Raw genomic sequence first — 23,143 nt, forward strand, 5'->3', positions numbered from 1 at the left:
GGCTTCACACAATGTCCGCTTTTCAGACACGGCGCTCAGGCACCAGGGAAGTGCCGGTGGTGCCAGCCCAGTACCGGCCAGTGTTAGCTGCTATTTTTTTAAAGACAAGAATAACTTAAAAACTCTCCGACTGGAGAAATATTCAGTAAAATGCTTAAAACCCCCACAGGCAACAACACACAGTTTTCCAGATTGAGAGAAGGTGATGTTAACAGTGAGATGAACCAGGAGAAGGAAGACATTCCAAGAAAGACATCCTCCATAGACTGGCCTCAGACAGGTGCTCAGTGAACCTGCTGCTGCCGCTGCTCCGGAACTCACTGTCTTTGTAAAGAACGAATATTATTAACGATTTTTTCTTCTTCGGACAATCGTTTGAGACAATCTATCATGATGAAATCATCAGACAATGTTTACATTTTATTGGGCTGATGTCAGAATGGAGAAATCGAAACATCGATTTCTATCTACTCATCTAATGGGGGGAGGTACTTTTTAAGGTTTATTTATGAGAATTCTAGCCTCATCACAACAGGTACTTATAAGAATCTATTTTTACCTTTGGTTGCATGAACCTTGAATAAATTACCACGAGCAGAAATTCAGCATTTCAGTGTCATGCGTGTGTGTGAGTGTGCTGTGTGGTATGTGTGTGAGTGCATGTGAGTGGTGTGTGTGAGTGCGTGTGTGTGGTGTCGGTGGTATCTGTGTAAGTGTGCTGTGTGTGACTGTGGTGTGTGTGCAGACTCCCTACCTAACCACACACATGCAGGTAAGCTGATAAGTGGATGAACATCATCTTGATGTGTCATGATAGAGGCTTTTTTCTAAGCAATTGACCCATGTCTTGGGGTTAATCTACTTATGCTTTGCCATTAGAAAAGGGACATTATGTTGGTTGGAGGAGACTGGTGACCAGTGGTAAACAGAGTCACCCCTGACAGTAGGGAGTGGACAGAGGTCTCTCCACCCAGGTCAATGGCACAGACCACCCATCTGTGCAAAGCCGCCTGTCTGTGTTGCTGTCAGGGTCAGCAGGCCGGGCCCCTGCAGCTCACACTGATGGAGGCGCCTGCGCGACCACCGACATCCAGAGAAAACCCTAAGAACCCCCAAGGCTAGAAGATGGTAGGGACAGCTGAGATCATCAAAATAAACAGACAGCACAAAATTCCACGCTGTTCAGTGACTTCCATCTCTGCAGCAAAGCTGTGTCCCAAGTGGAAAAATCACTACATGTTTTTCATTCCGCTAGAAGAGGGGTAATTAACAGGGAAATTGCTTTAATCCAGGCACCTCGGCAGCACAGAAAAAAGGACAAGACCTTCCACACAGGGTAGAGCTTGGAAAGTGGGCTGCACCTGTCGCTCTGGGGAGCATTTCCCAGTGCTGTTACAGAGGCCACATTGGGGTGAGCATCTGGCTTGCATGAAAAGGCAGCTGCAGAGCTGCAGGATGGTGCAGCAGGGCAAGCTCACTGATGGACTTGACCTTTGCTTTATGGAAGACCCCGGGAGGGAGAGTTTCCCTGCTGTGAGCGATTAACTGAGTAGCACCACACCTAGTAACCTGCACATTCATGGTGCTGGACCAAAGGGCCAGTCGAACGCTGGTACTGAAGTTTGCCTGTATGTGTCTGTTTATACTACACAGCTTCACTTGGTGGTAGCCTTAAAGCCAACACAGACCTCACATTCTGGGAGGGTCAAAGACGTTGGCTAGATGAGGCTGTCCTTGTGCCTGTTCCGGAACATTCTCAGAGATGGAAACTTGCTCCTGCATTGAGCAGAACCCACAGTTCCATCAGAGGGCTTCAGAGCCCAGCTTGCGTCTTCCCCACCTGCTCCCAATGCAGCTTTGCTTGTTCACGGCAGAGGGAGTCATGGGCAAGGCCCAGAGGAGGGCGCGCTGGGCTTGATATCTCAAGCAGGGATTGGAGACGTGTGTGTGTGTGTGTGGGGGGGGGGCAGAGAATGAGAAAGACCTCCTGGGCCCCACGCTTCCTTGTTGGGAGGTGAGAATGTCCTGCAATCATATTGTCATGGTTCCGAGACTCTGAAGATGCTAAAACCCATTGATTTATACACTGGAAATGGGAAGGCTTTGAGACATGTAAATTGTCTCTCAATAAGGCTGCTAAAAACAAAAGCAATTAAGAAAGTTTTCATTTTACTGTTTTGTTCTTCAAGGTAACTTTTCAACAAAATAGAAAGAAAATGAGAAGATAAAAGAAATTATGCTCACTCGTATTTCTGAGGCCACTGGAAGAACCACAGATACATTTAAAATTTAATTCTAAATGCTGGCAAATTAGCTGGTGATGATCAGAACATGTTCACGAATAGCAAAGTAGTACACAATAAAGAAAATTAGGTCTGTCAATCTGGAGGAAAATTCTGTGCAAAATTACAGTTCTGTCATAGTACTCTAAAAACTGTTAAACTAAAAGCTGGAAATCAAATAATTTCCTAAAATGTGACCATGAAGTGAGGCCTGTAAGGAACAAGCCAGTCATGGACTTCAAAGGCTGGAGTGTGCGGCTCCCCCGACTCCACTCCACTTAGAAGGGAAACCTTTGCTGGGTCACCCACCAGCACCACCTGTGGGGCACGGCGGTGGCCGGGACGGTCGGCTGTTGTCAGTGGGACTCCACAGGCTGTGCCCGGAGCAGCCAGCACCAGGGTGAGTGTGTCAGGGCTGGAGGTGGTGCTGTGTGTGTGAGGGTGCGTGTGAGAAGGGGAGTGTGAGTGTCGGGAAGGTGAGGAGGTGTGCAAGTGTGTGTGAGTGTGTCGGAGAGGGTGCCTGCGTGTGGAAGCCTGAGTGACGCTGTATGACAGTGTGTGATGGTGCACGTGTGAGAGGGTGTGAGAATATGAGCAGGTGTACGTGTGTGTGAGTGTGAGTTTGTCAAGTCTCCCATCATGTGGTTAGATCTGCATTTGCTCTAAGAGGGACACATCTTAGCTGCTGGGACTTCCCAGCGCACACACAGCCTCTCCGCAGTGTCCGCATGTTGACACCACACGGCGTGGCTTTGTCACCTCAGCAGAGCTCCTCCCACACTGCTTCTGGCAAATTTGTATAGTGTCAAGTTCCAGGTGTGGGACTAACTACTGATGATAATATTTGCTCATAGTGTTTTTGGTTCGTAATAAAGGGAAATTCCCAGAAAAAGGGAATGGAACATGAAGACACGATTTTAAAAAATAATTTAAATAAAATATTTAGTTAGAAGAGAACTTTAAAGAAAATACATACAATTCTACTATTTAAGTACGGACCTTCCTGCTACAGAGAGAGCCTTCTTATGTAAATTTTGTTTAAATTGGAAAATGACTCTATCTTAGACTTGAAATAAAAATGGCCAGGGGACAAAAAGCTAACTTAATGGATCCCTCCAATTTCCATGTGTGTAAATGATGTGAAGTTTAGACTTCTCTTGCTGGTGACTGACGTGAGCGTCTCTGAGTTGCTGGTACCCCTCTCATGGTAAGGGAGAGGTACCTGCTGTCTGTCTAACCCTCCGTCCACAGTTGGCATAGCCCCAGCTGCTGATTAACAGCTAAGCAGTCACTCCTTGGCCCATCAGAGCAGCCCGGCTGTTCAAAATCTCTGGGTTTGGAGCCCAGAGGTCTGGGGCAGGAGGGAGATGGATTCAGGGTCCAAAGGCCTCTGTGGCATCAACATCAGTGTCAGCAGGGAATGGGGTGACTCGAGGACCATTCTTACTTAGCTCTAACCAGAGTTAGCAGAGCCGTCTCCAGGGCTCTTCTCACTGCTGACAGACAGGTTGGGAGTAATAATTTCCAGCAACATTCTTGGTACATCAAAGTTAACATTATCCAGGGAGAAAAGTGGAATTCACAGGGAGGCGGCAGAGAGCGGCCTGCTCCAGCCTGCGTGAGGGCCGAGGGCAGGTGCTCAGCCCGTCCCTCGCCTGTTGGCCCAGCCTCACGGCAAGGGGCTTCTTTTCCTTCCCGTTTCTTTTTAAAAAATACTTTGTTTCTTCAATTTACTCAATGTTGAGGCTAAAACGTTCCTGGCAGAAGCAAGGCCACCTCCTCAGGGTCCATCTGGGAATCGTAGGAACATGCTTTTCCTCATGGAAACCAGTGAAAAACACGGCATCTTAGAAACATTATGGCCAACTCCTGAAACATAATTGCAAGTGGAGGAAGAGTCAGCTGGAAAAACGTGTGGGTGCATAAAGGTGTGTGTGTGGGTGCATGCCAGCACATGTGAGTGTGTGAGCACCGTGTGAGTGCGTGTGTCTGCCTATGAATGCATGTGTGTGCGTGTGGGTGCGTGTGTGTGTGAGTGCGTGTGTCTGCCTATGAATGCATATGTGTGTGTGGGTGCATGTGTGTGTGTGTGGGAGCGTGTGTCTGCCTGTGGGTGCGTGTGTGTGTGGGTGTGCGTGTGTCTGCCTGTGGGTGCGTGTGTGTGTGAGTACGTGTGTCTGCCTATGAATGCATATGTGTGTGTGCGGGTGCGTGTGTGTGGGTGGGTGCGTGTGTCTGCCTGTGGGTGCGTGTGTGTGTGAGTGCGTGTGTCTGCCTATGAATGCATATGTGTGTGTGTGGGTGCGTGTGTCTGCCTGTGGGTGCGTGCCGCTCTGCCTTAGACTGTGCCCCTGAGCACGTTCCTCCCTCAGTTGGCCTGTAGGAGGGAGGAACTGAGGTCACCACCGGCCACACACAGGAACTCCCAAATCTGACAAGGAGCCAGGCAGGGTACAGGAAGGGGGTGGTGTCTGAAATAGCAACTCTTTCTGTGGAAAACAAATGCAGGTGCTTTTATGGTGAGGGGTCCCCGGGGCTGGATACCCTGAGCCAGGAGGACTCTGAGCCTCCCTGGTCTCAGGCTGGGCTGCGCAGCCGCCGTACTGGCCAGAGCCCATCACATCTGCTATTTGTACCATTGTGCGCCTTGCATCTCCGCTTTGTTCTAGAATCTTTCACTGTCCCATTGTGGCTCTGATGACCTCAAGTGACCCTCAGCAGAACATTTTATTTGTGAAGGCCAGGGCCAGTCAGGGGTGAGTGCCTTGGGGGACTGATGCTGGGCCCATGAGGCTGTGACCCGCCAATCTCAAGCACTCACCTAGGGACCCATGCTTGGTACCTGGAGGGTGGCCGGGGTCCTCTCTGGCTGGCAGCCTGGCTGGGGCGCCTAATGCCACGGGAGGGTGCATGCTCCAGAAGATTCCAGCCCCAGGCACGAGAGAGCCCTGCCGCTGTGATGCCTCAGGAACAGGATGAGCTGTTCCAGCCCTGCCAGGCACAATATGGTGGGTTTGTGAGCAAAGGAAACAGCTCACTTTAGGTAACGCGTTTGTGAGAGACTTGGTTTACAGCCGGGGTCACTGGAATGGTGCTAGAGTCTCAGCCTCTCATGGGTCAGAGAGCAAGTCACAAGCTCCCCACCCGTGGGCTCCAGCGGGTTTCCAGTGAGAGACACAATTGCAGGCCCCGAGGCGCTGGAGACGGGGCTCCTCCATGCCAGCTGCCAGCCGAGCTGGGAGGAAACCACGGCCGGTACTCCCAGGGCCCAGACAGCCACCTTCCACATTCTCACAGAAACCTTTCACCAAAATGAAGAGAAAAATATTCCACCAGGAGGACATAAAAAAACGCATCTGAGGGCTGAGTCCAGCCAGCAGCGCCAGCTCTGGCCTCCCGCGGCCGCCCCGCGGGACACACTCCCCCGGGAAGGGCACAGCACGCTGGTTTAGCCTCTCCACTCACTTCAACCCGATAAGCCTATAAAATGATTAAAAGAGGTCAAACTCCACAGAAATCAAAGGGAGACTGGTAGCACGGTTTGCAGCAGCAGAACGCGAGGCAACCAAAAGGAAAAATAGCAGGGACGGCTCTGTTAGTGATAATTCATCTCTCACACGGACTGTTACGTAGCTATTGAAAGCATTCCAGTTCCTTCCCCTGGGGCTTCTCCTAATCTGTGTATCTTCATTTTGAGTATTTTCCATTCACTCAGAATACATTTTTTTACATCATTAATTTTTAATTTTACAGTAGTAGAACACTATGCCAGCGCTTGAAAAAAAAAAAAAAGAAAAAAATATGCTACTTCTGTGTTCTGTTACATTAAACTGTCCACCACAGGGTGTGGTGTCCCCAGGACCACTGTGGCATCATCTGGCTATCCTACCTCCAAGATAATGCATGGCTCATCTGAGGTCTCAGAAAAGATTCAATGAATAATGAAATATTTAACCTATCTGTACCAAAATCTCACTGGCACATAGCTATACTATTTTACCCATGAAATTAATTTAGGTGGAGCTTCCTATGTGCCAGCGATGAGTGAAACCTCGACACTGTTACTCAGCTCATCACTGGCACACAGACATTCTCACAAATGGTAGCACTTGCTGCTTGTTGTATGTATGCGGCTTAAAACAGGACAAATGTTATAGGGTCCTGGAAAATAGCATGACTGTTGTTTCACTGCTTGAAGGTGGGCAGGGTGCCCTGTCTAGTGGCGGCAGGAATAGGAGCAGAGCCACAAAGCCACGTCCCCGGTTCCATGGAAGCTGATGGGCAGGCCAGCAGTCCAAGTTACATATCTCCCCAGAAGACTCTCTCTTGTTCTGGGTCACCCCCAGTGGGACCGAGCATAAAGTGTCTTGGCCACTGCAGCACAGAATGCCAACTCTCTCAGAGCCTAGGACCGGGAGCTCCGTGTGCAGGTGCCTAAGTTCTAGTCCGGAAAGTGACCCTACACGCTTTGCATTCTGTCCACAATCGTAACAGCCCTTGGAAGGATGTACGTGGGTCCATGTTATCCTGAATTTCAATGCTGAAGATTTATGTTGTATGACTGGCTTTTCCCGAAGTTTGTCATCATAGTGTATGACACTAATCACTGCATTTGAAACATCTTTGCAAACTTCTTCCAGAAAATAAGAGCTAATTCACTGAGAACTGACGGGGAGATGGGAGGGTCCGAGCACAGACGCAGTAACTCATGCCTCAGCCCACACAGGTGGGTGTATTTCATCCTCACTTACATACGAGGAAACCAAGACACAAAAAGATAAGCAAATTGCCAAAAGCTACACAGCTAGAAGGTGGTGGAGCTGTAGCACCTCCAGCAAAATAATAAAATTTAAACTGCTGGAGTCTCCCTTTCCCAAAGAAGCTCAGAGTGAACTGTGAAGTTACAACAGCTGTTACGTGGTCGGCATATGTATGGCCTAACCTGATCTGGACTTCACCGCCTTTTTTTGGGTTTCTGGGTGTGTTTTCCTACTGACAGCTAATTCAAGTTTTGCGAAATAAATAAGTACACACACGTACTTTAGTGTGAACATTAATCACAGTTGATTCAATCTCCATTGTTGGAGAAATGAACTAGCAGGTGTTGTCTTCTGTACCATGTGACTCAGCCCTGTGACACGGCAGGGCTGTACTTCCACGGCAGGATGTGCTTCCCCTTGGACACCTGTAGAGTGCACCGGCTCACACGTGTCGGGCGAGTGCCCACCCTGCCAGGCCCTCTGCCTCTGAGCAGTCTGGGCTGGGAGGAGCTGCTGCCATTCCCAGGAGCAGTGGTGCCCTCTCTCGTTGGCTTCTGTCTTGGTCAGTCTGACTTAGGGATCCCTACGCCCTCCCTCTCTCCCTCCCTCCCTCCACCAAACCACCGCCTTTGTCTTAGCCCCCTGGTCAGTAAGGTCCAGAAGGGGCAGGGCTGGACACTAACTTTGTCTTCTTGCCTGGTTTTCAGATGACAAAGATGTTGGGTGCAGGGTAAGGGGACATGGGGGGGTCAGAAAGGCTCTACTCGCATCTGCGACAGAGAGGCCTGGTGCCCCGAGGCCCAAACGTGCCTTAAAATGATTTCTTCTCCTCATGTACCAGATAAAATGGTCCTGGAATAGGACCAGAAAAATCCTGACAGGAAGAGATTTGAAGGTCTGCTCTGAGAAGTGATTTGCTCAGATCTGAAGCCCTCCTCCGGCGGGAATCTTACTAGGAAATGAAAAGCAAATGAAACGTTAACGTGCTGAGTGCGCGACTGGTGCCACCTTCGCAAGGACACAGAGGAGGCCGCCGGTCCAGCTGTCCACTGTGGGCCTCAGCTGGGCCCCCCCAGCCACAGACCTCCCTTCAATGCTCCAATCCAGTCCTCAGCTGGGGTCAGCGCTGTTTTCTTTCTGGCATTCAGAGACCTTGGGGGTGTGTCCTTAAGAAACTGTCAGCTGAAGGACCAGGATTTCGCTGCATTCTTCACATCCTCCGTCCAGTCTGGTGGCACATGGATACAGGGATCACCAGGAGCCCAGAGGTTAGCGTTATGTGGCTCCTCACGGCTCACAGGACACGGGGAGGCGCGGCTCGCTCACGGGACACGGGGAGGCGCGGCTCCCTCACGTGCTCACGGGACACGGGGAGGCGGGGCTCCCTCACGTGCTCACGGGACACGGGGAGGCGGGGCTCCCTCACGTGCTCACGGGACACGGGGAGGCGCGGCTCCCTCACGTGCTCACGGGACACGGGGAGGCGCGGCTCCCTCACGTGCTCACGGGACACGGGGAGGCGCGGCTCCCTCACGCGCTCACGGGACACGGGGAGGCGCGGCTCCCTCACGCGCTCACGGGACACGGGGAGGCGCGGCTCCCTCACGCGCTCACGGGACACGGGGAGGCGCGGCTCCCTCACGCGCTCACGGGACACGGGGAGGCGCGGCTCCCTCACGCGCTCACGGGACACGGGGAGGCGCGGCTCCCTCACGCGCTCACGGGACACGGGGAGGCGCGGCTCCCTCACGCGCTCACGGGACACGGGGAGGCGCGGCTCCCTCACGCGCTCACGGGACACGGGGAGGCGCGGCTCCCTCACGCGCTCACGGGACACGGGGAGGCGCGGCTCCCTCACGCGCTCACGGGACACGGGGAGGCGCGGCTCCCTCACGCGCTCACGGGACACGGGGAGGCGCGGCTCCCTCACGCGCTCACGGGACACGGGGAGGCGCGGCTCCCTCACGCGCTCACGGGACACGGGGAGGCGCGGCTCCCTCACGCGCTCACGGGACACGGGGAGGCGCGGCTCCCTCACGCGCTCACGGGACACGGGGAGGCGCGGCTCCCTCACGCGCTCACGGGACACGGGGAGGCGCGGCTCCCTCACGCGCTCACGGGACAGGGGCAGGCGGGGCTCCCTCACGCGCTCACGGGACAGGGGCAGGCGGGGCTCCCTCACGCGCTCACGGGACACGGGGAGGCGGGGCTCCCTCACGTGCTCACAGGACACGGGGAGGCGCGGCTCCCTCACGTGCTCAGGGACTCGGGGAGGCGGGGCTCCCTCACGTGCTCAGGGACACGGGGAGGCGGGGCTCCCTCACGTGCTCAGGGACACGGGGAGGCGGGGCTCCCTCACGTACTCAGGGACTCGGGGAGGCGCGGCTCCCTCAAGTGCTCAGGGACTCGGGGAGGCGCGGCTCCCTCACGTGCTCAGGGACTCGGGGAGGCGCGGCTCCCTCACGTGCTCAGGGACTCGGGGAGGCGGGGCTCCCTCACGTGCTCAGGGACTCGGGGAGGCGGGGCTCCCTCACGTGCTCACGGGACACGGGGAGGCGGGGCTCCCTCACGTGCTCAGGGACACGGGGAGGCGGGGCTCCCTCACGTGCTTCTGAGGTTTACTTCCCAGTCAAGAAAAGACCTTTTTGTAAAGTGAGAGGGAGCTGCCACTGTCCTCTGGGGTGACGTTTGCACAGCACTCTGTCCTTTAAAAAGGCTTCTCCTGGTACAGGTTCTCCAAGAGTGCACAGTAAAGGTTAACAGCTGCCCTGGGCTGTTTCATTTTCCTTCCTGCTCTGCACCTTTACTCGAGTCCCCCAGATTCCAGGGGAGGATCCTCGGAGGAACTTGCTAGGTTCAGAAGCAGGTGCCCCAGGGCTGGGCAGGGACTCCGAAATCTGCCTATTCGGGATTGAGGAGGAGGCCCCCCTCGGGCCAGCGAAGGGGAGCCCTGCCAGCTACACACTCCTTCCCTTCCCTGGGGGTGGCTCAGCTTGAATCAAGCATCCCTGTGGACACCTGAGGATGACCCCGGGGACTGTCCCCACCCACACTAGCGGGTGGGAGCTACATTTATCTGAGTGGCCTATGAGCTCTTCTCAGGCTCCCGGGTCCTGGGGCGGCTCAGCTAACCGAGACATAGTCCCGCTCCCACTAACGTCCAGCTGAGTTTCTCAGAGGCCAGATGCTCTGCAGGTCCCTGGGTTCTCACGCTTGGCCGGGACCGTGACCCCCCCCACGGAGGGTGTGAGGAGCTGAGCAGGGCTGCCTGTGACGCAGGGAACAGACTCATTATAGAGGCCTTTCATGGTGCGTGGTGTACATGCTCGTATATGATGTGTGTGTGATGGTAACAGAACAGCTGTCATTGTTACTAATAATCCTAAACACAATTAACTAGAGGATAATGACACAGATGACGTTTGCTTTAAAAAGGACCGCACTTAGCCAAAACGACCTGAAACGCACTCTGTTTCACACAAGCACCCTAACAATCGGCATTTGTCTTCTCCCGTTTCTGTTACGTCTTTGTGTACGTATCTGGAATATGAGTAAAGGAACTTTCATTTTAGAATTTTACAGGTGACTTTATTCTTGACATTGGCTGCCCTCGGACATTCCACTCGGACTCACTGCCTCCTGGGGACACAGGCCGTGGTCATGCAGACCCCTCCTCTCTTTCCCTCCACACCAAGGGATGGGAGCCCCACTGCTCCAAGGCGGTGGGTCAGGCTCAGGCCGGCTTCCACCAAAATTCCCAGGGAGATGGACAGCAAGCAGTGGAAACCAGACGAGCACCGAATCCCTTTCACACTCGCCTGTCTCATCTCATGGCACTAATCCCGGTAGTTTGACCTGGGATGTGTTAGTTTTCACGGAAGCTTAAGATACTAAAAAAATGGGCAGTGATATATTTCTAATTATGTGTGTTGGCTCAAGAAGGATGAAATTATAGAAAGAAAAGAACTTTTGAAAAAGAGCAAGTTAATCAGGAGCAAAAATAATGAGGCTTATTATTATAGTTATTATTATTATTCTGCCTAACAAATGAAGAACAAAAGAAGACCCTTCTTTTTTTTTTTTTTTTGGTTTTTGGCCAGGGCTGGGTTATGAACCCACCACCTCCGGCATATGGGACGGGCACCCTACCCACTTGAGTCACAGGCGCCACCTAAGAAGACTCTTCTAAAACCAGGCTGAGACGGAGCTAGAGAACGTGGCCAGGAAGGCTGTTTGTCCTGAATGTCTACAGCCTCTGGGCTGGGCTGGCCCTGGGTAAAATGATGTTTGTTTAATTAGACAGAAAGTTGCCCCCTTTCCTCTGACACAGCAGTGGCTTCTCAGGCTCTGCGCACCTTTGACATCACCTGTTTGTTCTTTCACTTTAGGAATGGGGGAGAGGGAGGAGCAGGGCACCACTGAGAGCTGCCTTGAGTTCAGGACAGGAACTTGGCAGGCCCTGGAGCTTCAGACCCCATCTCAACAGCACAGAAGTCAAATGGGACCATGGTTATCCACTCACGGGGAAGCAGCAACAAACGTCAATGCCAGGATGCATCTCAGTTCACTTTCTGCCGCTACAACTGAATGCTTGAGACAGTAATTTATAAAGAAACTTGTTTCCGCCAGTTCTGGTGTCCTAACAAGCCCAGGTCCCTCTTCATCGCCTTAGAAAGCCGCCTGTCTTTAAGGCTGCATAGTTTACCTCTTTCATGTTTACATGGATGGAGCTGGAACATATTCTTCTTAGTAAAGTATCCCAAGAATGGAAGAAAAAATACCCAATGTACACAGCCCTACTATGAAACTAATTTGGGGCTCTCACATGAAAGCTATAACCCAGCTACAACTTAACAATAGGGGGAAGTGGGAAAGGGGGGGTGGGTAGAGGGAGGGGAATCGGTGGGATCACACCTGTGGTGCATATTACAGGGGTATTTGCGAAACTTGGTAAATGTAGAATATAAATGTTTTGGCACAGTAACTGAGATAACGCCGGAAAGGCTATGTTAACCACTGGGATAAAAATGTGTCAAATGGTTTATGAAGTGAGTGTATGATGCCCCATAATCATATCATTGTATACACTTATGATTTAATAAAAAAAAAAAAAAAAAAAAAAAAAAGAAAGCCGCCTGTCCACCAGGGGGCGTACTCTGACACCTCGTCTAATCCTAATTACCTCCCCAAGGCCTCCTGCCCACGTATGAATTTGGGATCAAGTTTCTAACACGTGGAATATAGGGGACACATTCGAACCGTAGCAATATGTAAAATAAAGGCAATTTAGAAAATACAAAGAAGTAACATTTTGCAGAAGGCAGTTATCTCCCAATGCTTCTGAGTCACCTGTGCAGTTTCATTTCCTCCTTTTTTACTGACACTATTAGGCTTTCTGATTCCCACACACAAACGGATAAATATGATAAGAGAAATACGACACATCAAGGAAAATCTTGGGAAATGTTAGGTGTCTGTGTGGAAAAGAAGGCATGCAAATCCAAACCCAAATCAAGGCTTGAACAAAGGTGGGGAGTCAGGTGGGGAGGGGAGGCAGGGCCTGTGGTGCACATGCCCACAGTCTCCCTTGTTAATGCCGGGAGCAGGTCCGCAGGGCCCTGCACAGTTACAGCATCAAACACTTCTCCACCTGGCCAGCGTGTGCCACTTACCAAACACATCGCTGTCCTCTGAGGCAGCTTGGGAAAATCCACTGAGGTTTCTCTTTTTTTCAGATTCTCCTCTGTTAGTTTCAGCATCCTGGAAAAAAGTAATTATAATTATTAAATAATTATAATGCATGTTTTTCCTCTTAAATTTTTTATCAGCTAATCATAGTCTCACAGTTGCTGTCAAGGTACAAGAGACTCTTTGTGTAACACAATAACTGCCACGTGAGTTGTAGTTAACTCATGTTGGTTTTGAGTTTGGGGCCTTGAGAAGCATATGTAACTCATGAGTCTTTTGACCTTATGTGTTATGGGATGGATGCCCCTCGTCCAGCAAAACTCTGCCATTGGTGTGTGAACATCTTACTTGATGTTTTTATAGGTACAGTTGATATTGATGATTTAATTCTAAACTGTGGATTAAATGAGTAGAAGTCAATAAATACGTTTTTATTTTATGTTTACCTTCAAATTGAAGTCTAACAAGTCAAGAAAAATGCTTTACCCTTATGAACTATTTTTTGAGTTTTTACATTACTTTTTACATTGCTAATTTTCAAGTTTTTATATTACTTTTTTTATTGATGTATGTTTTAGGATCATTTTGTCTTTGAAGTTTTTATTTTATTTTCATAATAAAATGCCATGATCTCAAAGAAAAAAACATTTTCTAGTGTGAGGGTCCATGTGTCTGGGGTAGATTTTCTGCAGAGGGTCCGGCTTGCTTTCTCTGCCTAAGCCGCAGCATTCAATTGGTACAGTTGATATATTTTCATATAAGAGGATTGGGACATCAGTCTGGGTAAAACAAATTATCTATCCCCCATCCCTTTCGTTCCAGGGCTGGCCTCTGGATAGTAAGTGACTCTGTGGGACAGAAGTGACACTGGGCCTCCCTTCTGCACCTCTACCCCTGGCTGGCTGAGAGCCAGTCATGGTCTCTTTGAGGTGAGAATGAGCCCTTTTAGGCCAGAAAATGAACCTAATATCTGGGGGTGCCCCTGTGTGAAGGGAGGCAGCCCACGGGGAGGGGGTGGGGGCCCCAGTGCTCCTTTGGGAACTGGCACCCTCAGAAGCCCCCAGTTTCTTCCCTGTCCCCCAGGCCTCCCTTCTACAGTTGTAGGGGGTCCTAAAGACAGTGTGAGCTTAGTTTTGAGTTTAAAATGTTCAGTGCATTGTTTAATCACGAGCGTAGAGAGTAGATTCGGTTCCGTTTCTTTATATTTCTGCAATCAATTCCACTTGATTACTTTATTGCATCCTGCTTTTACCTGACAGCAAATTCAAAGTCAGTGGATGGCGGGAGGTGACCACATCCTGGGCCCCCAGCATCCCTCAGCCTCCTTCCCTTTCCGGGAGGGGGCAGTCGGGCCTCCCAGCTGCTTCTGTGTTCTGTGCACCTGACGGTGATCACAGTCACGCCAGGCACCTGCCCCTCCTCCTGGTCCTTACAGAAAGGGCACACTGCGGGTGCTGAGCTGCTCCTGGGATTTCCAGGGGAGGAGGACTCAGGGAGGACTCACGTCAGCACAGGGCCCACGGCCGCTCGCCCTTCACTGACCGGCAGCAGTGTGGGCAGGATAACCCTGGAAGTTGTTTGCAATGGCTTTTGTGGGTTATAACCAGTGCTGTGCTAATGCTCCTTAGCTCCCGTCATGCCCCTAACTGGGTAATTTCTGGAAGAGGAATGAGTCAGGAGCTGAGGCAACTGTCCTCCAGCAGGACAGGGAGGGTCTCCTCTGGGTGACATTGGCCTTCACCCTGAAGCTTCCTAGCCCTACACCTCCTGCAGATCAATATCTCCCTTTCTAAGAGTCGTTACCCAGGCCACGCGATGGGCATGGTGTCCACTGTGCGTTCCTCTTCCCTTTGGGAGGACAAACAGCAGCAACTTCCACATCTGTTCGGGCCGCACCCCACAGGGTCTCCACACCCCTCAACGTTGCTGTGTCCTCAGGTCCAGCTGGGGTCATGGCCCTGGGGACCCTGACTGTCCCAGGGCTCCCAAGCTCCCAGCAACTCTGTGTCCTTTTGCAGGTTTTCCTATCTCTACTAAAGACTGTTGCAAACACCTCGTGTGTTTATCCACCTCCTTAGTAGACAGTCAACTTGCCTTACAAATCTTTAGATCCCTCAAACCCAGCAGGGTACTTGGCATGCTGCAGGTACCGAAAGGATCTTTCCATTTTATGCTATTTAAAAAGTTTAAAATGGATCACTTTTGTTTCAGCAGAGGGAGCCAAAGATCACTTTATATGTGTGTGTGTGTGTACATATTTCCGTATCTATTTAATTTTAGAAAAGAGTAAAATTTGCAACAGAGAGAATTTCCTGATAGTCTTTCACCAGCTAGGACTTCAGGTCACGTATGTTTGCTCCACACCCAGCTTCTAGTCCAGTATCAGATCACAGTCTGCACTGACTGCAAAGTAGCCAGTATTGTTAAAAAGCAGCCCAGGGCCTCCTCCCATAAGCTGGGCACAGAGCATTCTGTGCCCTGAGTGGACGGGTAAGCAGACAGTAACTCACTCCCATGACAGTCACTGGGCTCCCCCCAGCTGCAGGTGGTGACCGTTCAAACTGTGTGCCAGTAAGGCGAGCCCTGCCCCGTGAGCCATCCTGCTGTCTCTGAGCCTCTCTTCTGATTTCTCTATCACACTTGCTTTCCTCTGCCTATAAATCCTCTCTGACCACAATCAATCACATCGTCTGTGTAGAACTGGCAATGTTTTTCCTCTTAGTGGCCCACTACACAATGCTGAATCATAGAAATCATGGTATTTCAGATTCAGTGTGAAAGTTGGATAGTGGAGTGCGTCACTTTGCCTTGAATGAGTGGCGGGTGCTGTGTCCTGGTAGCCACTCCCTGCTCTACCCGCTGGGCTGGTGTTGGAGGAGAGTCGGTGTGATTGGGGAGGGACGTTCTGCACCTGTTGCTGAGTTTGTGCAGACTGTGTCCTACAGCAGCAGTGAGCCCGTTCCATTTGTCCCTTACACAGAGCTGGCCACAGGAGAGCCCTGGAGAGGAATGATACCGGGGACCCCAGTCCTCCTCCCTCCACTGTTTCAGATTCAGTTCCCAGACGAGGAAACACCCTCCTTCGCACAGCCTAGCATGGTGCTAAGAGAAAGTCCGCATTAGCCTGGGAAATTCAATGGCTAATTTCTTCCCAAGGAAAAAGCTTGTTTTTGAGACTGGGGATGTTGTCATTCCACAGATATAAAATATATCCTTATGAAGGGCACATTTCCTATAAGCAAAATGCCTACTAGCAAAACAAACAGAATCTACATGATGTGTCAAAGGTGATGTAGTTTTCCTGATAAAGAGAGCAGGCTTCCTGAAGATAGCACTCAGATATGCAAAAGGGCGTGGGTCCTGATAACCCAGGGCCTCCCCTGGGGTCAGTGCCCAACTATGACCAAATTTGACTCCAAATTGGGTCATAACTTCAGGTGTCTAAGAACATTTCAAGCATGTACGGCTCCTTCCTATTGTTGGTGCCAGTTTTTCTGTCCATCAGCCTAAATATGTGGGACCAACTTATGCCAGAATAGACTTCTTTGTCCATAATAATTTTTGGGAAAAATAGAAGACAAACTTCCATAATTTTCATAATTTACATGTAGATTTAAAAATATTTCTAAATATAGATGATATTCACTATTTACCAATTGCAAAATGCTCATCATAAATTAAGAAATTTACTCAATTACCCCACCCAACACTTTATATTTTCACTCAAGCAAAGTCTGTGTTCATGTGCAATGACGGAGGCAAGCTTCTGAGTGATGTACTTATCAAAACTGCCCTATGCTTCCTCTTGTTATTTGCAGAAGCTGTTAACTGTAAGGCCATGGAGGAGGCGGTGCCCCCTTGCATCCTGGGTAAGGCCATGGAGGAGGAGACGGTACCCCCTTGCATCCTGGGTAAGGCCACGGAGGAGGCGGTGCCCCCTTGCATCCTGGGTAAGGCCATGGAGGAGGCGGTGCCCCCTTGCATCCTGGGTAAGACCATAGAGGAGGCGGTGCCCCCTTGCATCCTGGGTAAGGCCACGGAGGAGGTGGTGCCCCCTTGCATCCTGGGTAAGGCCATGGAGGAGGCGGTGCCCCCTTGCATCCTGGGTAAGGCCACAGAGGACGTGGTGCCCCCTTGCATCCTAGGTAAGGCCACGGAGGAGGTGGTGCCCCCTTGCATCCTGGGTAAGGCCATGGAGGAGGCGGTGCCCCCTTGCATCCTGGGTAAGGCCACAGAGGACGTGGTGCCCCCTTGCATCCTAGGTAAGGCCACGGAGGAGGTGGTGCCCCCTTGCATCCTGGGTAAGGCCATGGAGGAGGTGGTGCCCCCTTGCATCCTGGGTAAGGCCATGGAGGAGGTGGTGCCTCCTTGCATCCTGGGTAAGGCCACGGAGGACGTGGTGCCCTCTTCCTTCTTGTGTAAGGCCGTGGAGGAGGCGGTGCCCTCTTCCTTCCTGGGTAAGGCCGTGGAGGAGGTGGTGCCCCTTTGCATCCTGGGTAAGGCCATGGACGAGGCGGTGCCCCCTTCTATCCCATCCATGCTCCATGGCCAAGCTCCTTCAGCCCTGGCTGGTCTTTGGAGGAAGCTGGCCCTGAGCAGTGGTCTCAATTGGATGTCAGGGGACAGAATTCATTGGCCTTCAGTGATGAAAGAGTTTTCAAAATTCTCTGCCAGTAAAAGAGTGGATATTTGTCACATCTCCTTGGGAAGCACTACCTTTCCTGTGCCCGGTCCCAACGGTGGGCAGCACTATACCCGATATTCTCAGGGCAGGAAGAGCCCCAGCACAAGCCCCACCAAGTCCGGCAGGTATCCTCGGGCTCTGAAGGGTGTGGTTCTTATTCCCTCCAAGGAATTGATTCTATTACAGTCAAAAGAAATCTAACTAGGTCAAACCAAATATTTCCAAATTAAACTTAGAATAGCCTTATACATGGGCAGGCCTGAGAGAGGTCACAGGGAGGCCAAGGCAGGGCTGAGACCAGCAGGTTTGCTGTTCTCTCTACTGCGGCCACTTCATGTTCCCAGATTCCCACACAGTTCACAGACAGCCAGTAAACTTCACTCCTTCTTAGGGGTTGAATTGTGTTCCTTAAAAATATGTGTCCACAGGCTGGGTGCCGTGGCTCATGCCTCTAATCCTAGCAGTCTGGAAGGGCAAGCTGGGAGAATCTCATGAGCTCAGGAGTTCGAGACCAGCCTGAGCAAGAGTGAGACACCATCTCTACTATAAATAGAAAATTTAGCTGCGCCCTGTGGTGGGCGCCTATAGTTCCAGCTCCTCTTTGGGAGGCTGAGGCAGGAGGATGGCTTGAGCTGAGGACATGGAGGTTATGGAGATTGCTGTGAGCTATAATGACGCCATGGTACCCTACCCAGGGAAACAGAGTGGGAACTGTCTCTCTCTCTCAAAAAAAGTTAAACCATTTTAAATCACACACGAACTTTATGAACACCCTGTATATACATCTACTTAAGTGTATGCAATATATACGTCCACATCCTGACCCCCAGTACCTGGGAATGGGACCTTCCCTGGCAACCAGGTCTTTGCAGATGTAATCAAATTAAGACTGAGTCATGCTGGGTTAGGCTGAACCCTAATCCCAGGACTGGCGTCCTTCAGGGAAGAGAAAAGAAAAAATTTGACGCAGAGACGGACACCCAGGACAATACCTGTGATGATGGAGCCAGGGACCCAGGGACTACGGGAGCCACCCAGAGCTGGCAGCGGGGCCTGGGGCTGATTTTCCCCTGGAGAAGGGAAGAAGCCACCCTACCCACGCAGCTGAGGATGGGCTTCTCCTGTCCTAAGCCACCTGCTTGTGGTACTTTCTTGCAGAAGCCACAGGAAAACAACACAGCCCCCCATATGTGTAGCACAAACACCATTAGACGTCAGCATCTGTTGTGAAGGAGGGCAGGGGAAAAGAAGGTGTGCTTTTAGAACTATGGAATCCCTAGACTGTTCACTTGTTATAACCGGTCCCAGTCTCATTTCCTCTGCGAGTAAAACGTGAAATGAAAGAAAACAGAACACTCGGCCAGGCTCTGACCTAACTCTCCCTCAGGGGTCAGTGTAGGGCCTAGGATGGGTGAGATGAGGGGCACCCCTGGGAACTCACAAGGTTCACCTTTTTCTGAACCCAGAGAGTGTGACTGGGTTACGTCTTCATCAGAACCGCCTGGAGCAGCAGTGGGTCAGACGGAGCTGGACCTCCAGTCAGTTGAGGCCAAACCTTGGAGGAGGAAGCGAGGCTCGTGTCTGAGGACAGGCTGCCCAGCAGGGGCCCCTGCAGCCAAGTGGCCACTGTGGGCAGCATCACCTGCCACGTCAAGAGATCTTCTCCTTCCTGCAGGTGTTTATACACACACTCACGGATAAATACACTGATACTTAGCCTTGCATTTCTAAAAGACTGACAGCTGGCAAGTGGCAATATTAGAAGGTCTGGTCCAAAGCTTAGTTCTCATCACTACAGAAAACTCTGAAAAGGAACAAGGCTGTGGGTGAGGAACCTTGTAGTGGTAACGTTAACAAAGTTGTAAATTTATTCCCCAAGTCCTGATTCAGACTAGGAGATACTTATCGAGAAAGGAAAGATGTTGAAACACGAAACAAGATGTTGAAACAAAGCAGCATTGAACCTGCGAAACCGGTTGTTTGTTAGCCTGAGTCACGGCCCAGGCTAAAGCATGGCTGCTCTTTGTTAAAAAGGTAGATTCGATTTTGAGAATTCTGCAATGCCTTAGGAAAAACATAAAAAAGGCTGCATTTTCTGAGATGCAAAACTTGAGGTGGGACACCCCTGGGGTCATTCTCACCCAAACTCGTCTGCAACGCTGCCGTGTAGTTGCTGGGGACACAAAAGTGAGATGACAGGGGCCGTGTCACGCTGTTCCCAGCTCAGTTAGCCAGGATAGTTGAAGGTAGACCAGAAATCACAGCCTGGCCAGCCTCAGATGACGAGACAGGTGTTGGGGAAGCAGCTGCTCAGCCAGCTCTGCCACCGGCCGGGGACACCCGTCAAGACCATCGCGCATGTCCCTGAGACCACCTGCGAGGGAGATTGCATCCAGTTCACCGTGTGTACAATCTTGGGGATGTTTAGCAAGGCGAGTTACAGGTCTCAGCCCCCCTTCCTTACAGTAATGTGTTCCTGTGGAACCTTATACGATGTTATCTTCAATGAGTAAAACAGAAAAAGGACCAGGGGACACTTCCCTGGGACACTCGGCCAGTGGGGACATGAGCTTGTTTCCGTTTCCTGGCCACCTGGCTGGCACAGGATGGGGTTGACACCTGCTGGCTCTCGGCCAGGCTCACAGGGAGGGGAGCCCCACTGAGCAGTTTCCCTGCAGTTTCACCCGGGACCCGCTGCACCTGAGGTGGCCCTGGATGACACAGATCACTATGGCCACCGCCTGGAAGCCATGAGGGCAGCAGGGTCACCGAACCCTGCTCAAAGCCCCACAGATCTGAGAGGCAGCAGAATTACTGTTGCTCAAGCCACTGAGTCTTGGAGCAGCAGAGAACAAGCCCACCGGCCGCCACCCGCTGCCTACCGGCTCTCAGCTCCTCATCTTCCACGGAGCAGCTGCTCAACGTGCTGGTGACCTTCCGAGTTAAAGAACATGCTCAGTGATTCTTGAGAAAGGGGCCAGCTACACAAACCACTCATTTACATAGGAGGTTAAATGCACTGAGGGCTGCCACACGCCAGTGAGCAAGCCCGAAACCTCCAGAAGAAGAGCAGCCTCCACCCCAGGGCACTGTGCCGGGGAACACTCTGGGGCCAGGTGCCTTGGCCCCAGTCCCACCCCCTCACCAGCCTGTGGTGGGGGTGGGGGTGGGGGTAGTGGCTTAACCCCCTGTGCTGTTTCCTCATTTGTAAGACAGTGACCGAGATGGTGCCTCCTGCCACTGCAAAGGCCAAGTCAGCTGATGCTCACACAGGGCCCGGCACAGAATTAGTGCCACGGATTTGTTTTTAAAATTGAAATAAAACACTTTTTATTTCGATCTTTCTTCTCAAAATACTGTCCCCTTCAAACAAGGCCCCCAGATGGTAACTACATTGATGACCTGCCACACCCCTCAGTTCTAAACAGGTTCCCCAAATACCAAGGAGAACAATTCCAGAGCCGGTTGAACTATAAGATGGGTCACAGTCCTGCGGGATGGCGGGGCCAGGCTTGGACTGCCTGTCACTGCGGGACTCAGATGGTGGCTCCCCAGGCCTGGGGGGCAGCTGAGAAGCTGCAGACCCTGCTGCATGATCGGGAGAGCCCTGCTGCTTGGCTCAGCCGTCTGCACACGTGGAGCCGAGTCTCGGCCCTGGCAGGACAGGGACTACCCGTCAGGACAACTCTAGAAAAACAGGTGCACAACACAAGTTTCTTTGGAAAATAACCCTATAGCAGAACTTCCACCCCTGAGCGCCTCCCTCTGCTGACCACCTCCGTAAGCTGATCTAACTTTCATGGACTGGACACACCACACACGTACATATGGGCACAGCAGGCCTAGTTCCTTCTGGGGACACCTCCTTATGTGGACCAGTCTGTTACAGTCTTTGGGAGGTCAACTTACAGAGGTTCTGCTGTGTCATAAAATCTGAACTTAAGTTCAACCAGGAATCAGCTTGGAAGGGTGACTCTTTTTATTTTATTTTATTTTATGTTTTTTATTGTTGGGGATTCATTGAGGGTACAATAAACCAGGTTACACTGATTACAATTGTTAGTTAAAGTCCCTCTTGCAATCATGTCTTGCCCCCATAAAGTGGGACACACACCAAGGCCCCACCCCCCCTCCCTCCGTCCCTCTTTCTGCTTCCCCCCCATAACCTTAATTGTCATTAATTGTCCTCATATCAAAATTGAGTACATAGGATTCATGCTTCTCCATTCTTGTGATGCTTTACTAAGAATAATGTCTTCCACTTCCACCCAGGTTAATATGAAGGATGTAAAGTCTCCATTTTTTTTAAAGGCTGAATAGTATTCCATGGTATACATATACCACAGCTTGTTAATCCATTCCTGGGGGAAGGGTGACTCTTAACTCCGGGAGAAAGTAAGTCTCACATCTGTCCATATAGAGACTGAGCTCCGGGGAGAGGTGACTGAGTCATTCCAGGAGGTCCTGGGCTCCAATTCTCCCTTGCTGCCCACTCTCAGGCCATTGCACCTTTCTGGGGGTGCACCTCCTGGATAATCCACACCCACCCCAGGCCTCACTTGGTCGTGTCGTGGGTTTCAGTGTTTACTTCCCAAGGAGAGGTCTGATCGCTCTTCGTGTAACAAGGCGGTGAAAGCGTCTCTGTTCTCACCTGCTCCCCACCACCACCAGGCTTCCTACCGTGTGATTGGCAAATTCCCAGGAATCAAGGAAGGTTTTAATATTCTGGTTTTGTCAGAGGAAACTCAAACAGCCTTCTCCTAAGGGCAGGGGTGCGTTTCAGAGGGAAGCACAAGTGTGAGCACCCTTGGGGGCGCCTGATCTGACAGCACCTGTGACACAAACCTCCCGTCTGCTTGCTTCTCCTAGGAGGCGTCCACATGAGGACATGAGCAGAGGGTCTGATAGCTGCTCCACAGTGGGGACGCAGAGCTGGGGAGGAGGAACGCTCGCGGCAGGGTGGGTGTCCTGGCCGTGGGGGGCTGGGCTGTACCTGCTGGGCACGGCCCCAGCCCTCCTGATCCTTGGCACCGGGGAAGGCAGCGTCCCGGGCTCCTGGCCCCTGTGAGGGTGTGAGAGTCACAGCTCTGGCCATGTCCATCACTGGGCTGTGGGGGCCAGGCCGTGCCCGGGGCACACCCACCCAGCACCTTTCTGTGGTGGCAGCTCTGTGGTCCCCGAGATGAGTTGAAGCTCGGGTTGCTGTGAAGCCAGCAGGAGAGGGTGACCTGAACACAGGAGCATCCCTGTGCTCATGCATCCTGCCCTAGGTGAAGGACTGCCCTCCAGGTGCCCAGCCTGAGCCGTCCTGGAGAGATGGATGGGGCGACCAGGGCAACGGGCCACCCACAGTGTGTCCTGGAGAGTTTGAGAAGGTGACAAGGGTAGTGGACCTCAGACTGTTGTACTGGGAGGAGGGCCTCACCAGACAGCAGCCACCTCTTGGACTCTGAGCGTGGAGGGACACTGGGCTGTACTGACCGGCAGAGGGCAGTGCCAGGGGAGGCAGTGCCACGTGGTGGGCACAGGCGGCACTATCCACTTCTAGGGCCACTGCGGGGAACCCGGCTTAGGGCACAGTTCAAGCCTTTGGGTTTGGAGGAGCCGTGACCAGCAAGTTCCTTGCTGTCAGGAACACAGGGCTTAAGAGAACTGTGGAATCTTTCTTAAGCTAATCTGTCCTTCAAGAAGCAAAAATATTCCTTCTACATTCAGTATAGATCCAGGTC

At 51.7% G+C, this 23,143-nt stretch overlaps 1 protein-coding gene across 3 annotated transcripts in view; it reads right to left on the reverse strand.

Annotated features, from left to right (window-relative positions):
• The window catches only part of MBP (myelin basic protein), a 112,304-nt gene that overhangs the window by 49,757 nt on the left and 39,404 nt on the right, over nt 1-23,143 (reverse strand). For all 3 annotated transcript variants that reach the window (XM_053571089.1, XM_053571088.1, XM_053571086.1), the window contains exon 3: nt 12,715-12,802. In XM_053571089.1, the coding sequence (XP_053427064.1) occupies nt 12,715-12,802 (88 nt within the window). The remainder of the gene's footprint in view (nt 1-12,714; nt 12,803-23,143) is intronic.

Source organism: Nycticebus coucang, chromosome 19 (assembly GCF_027406575.1).
Source record: "Nycticebus coucang isolate mNycCou1 chromosome 19, mNycCou1.pri, whole genome shotgun sequence".
NCBI lineage: Eukaryota > Metazoa > Chordata > Mammalia > Primates > Lorisidae > Nycticebus > Nycticebus coucang.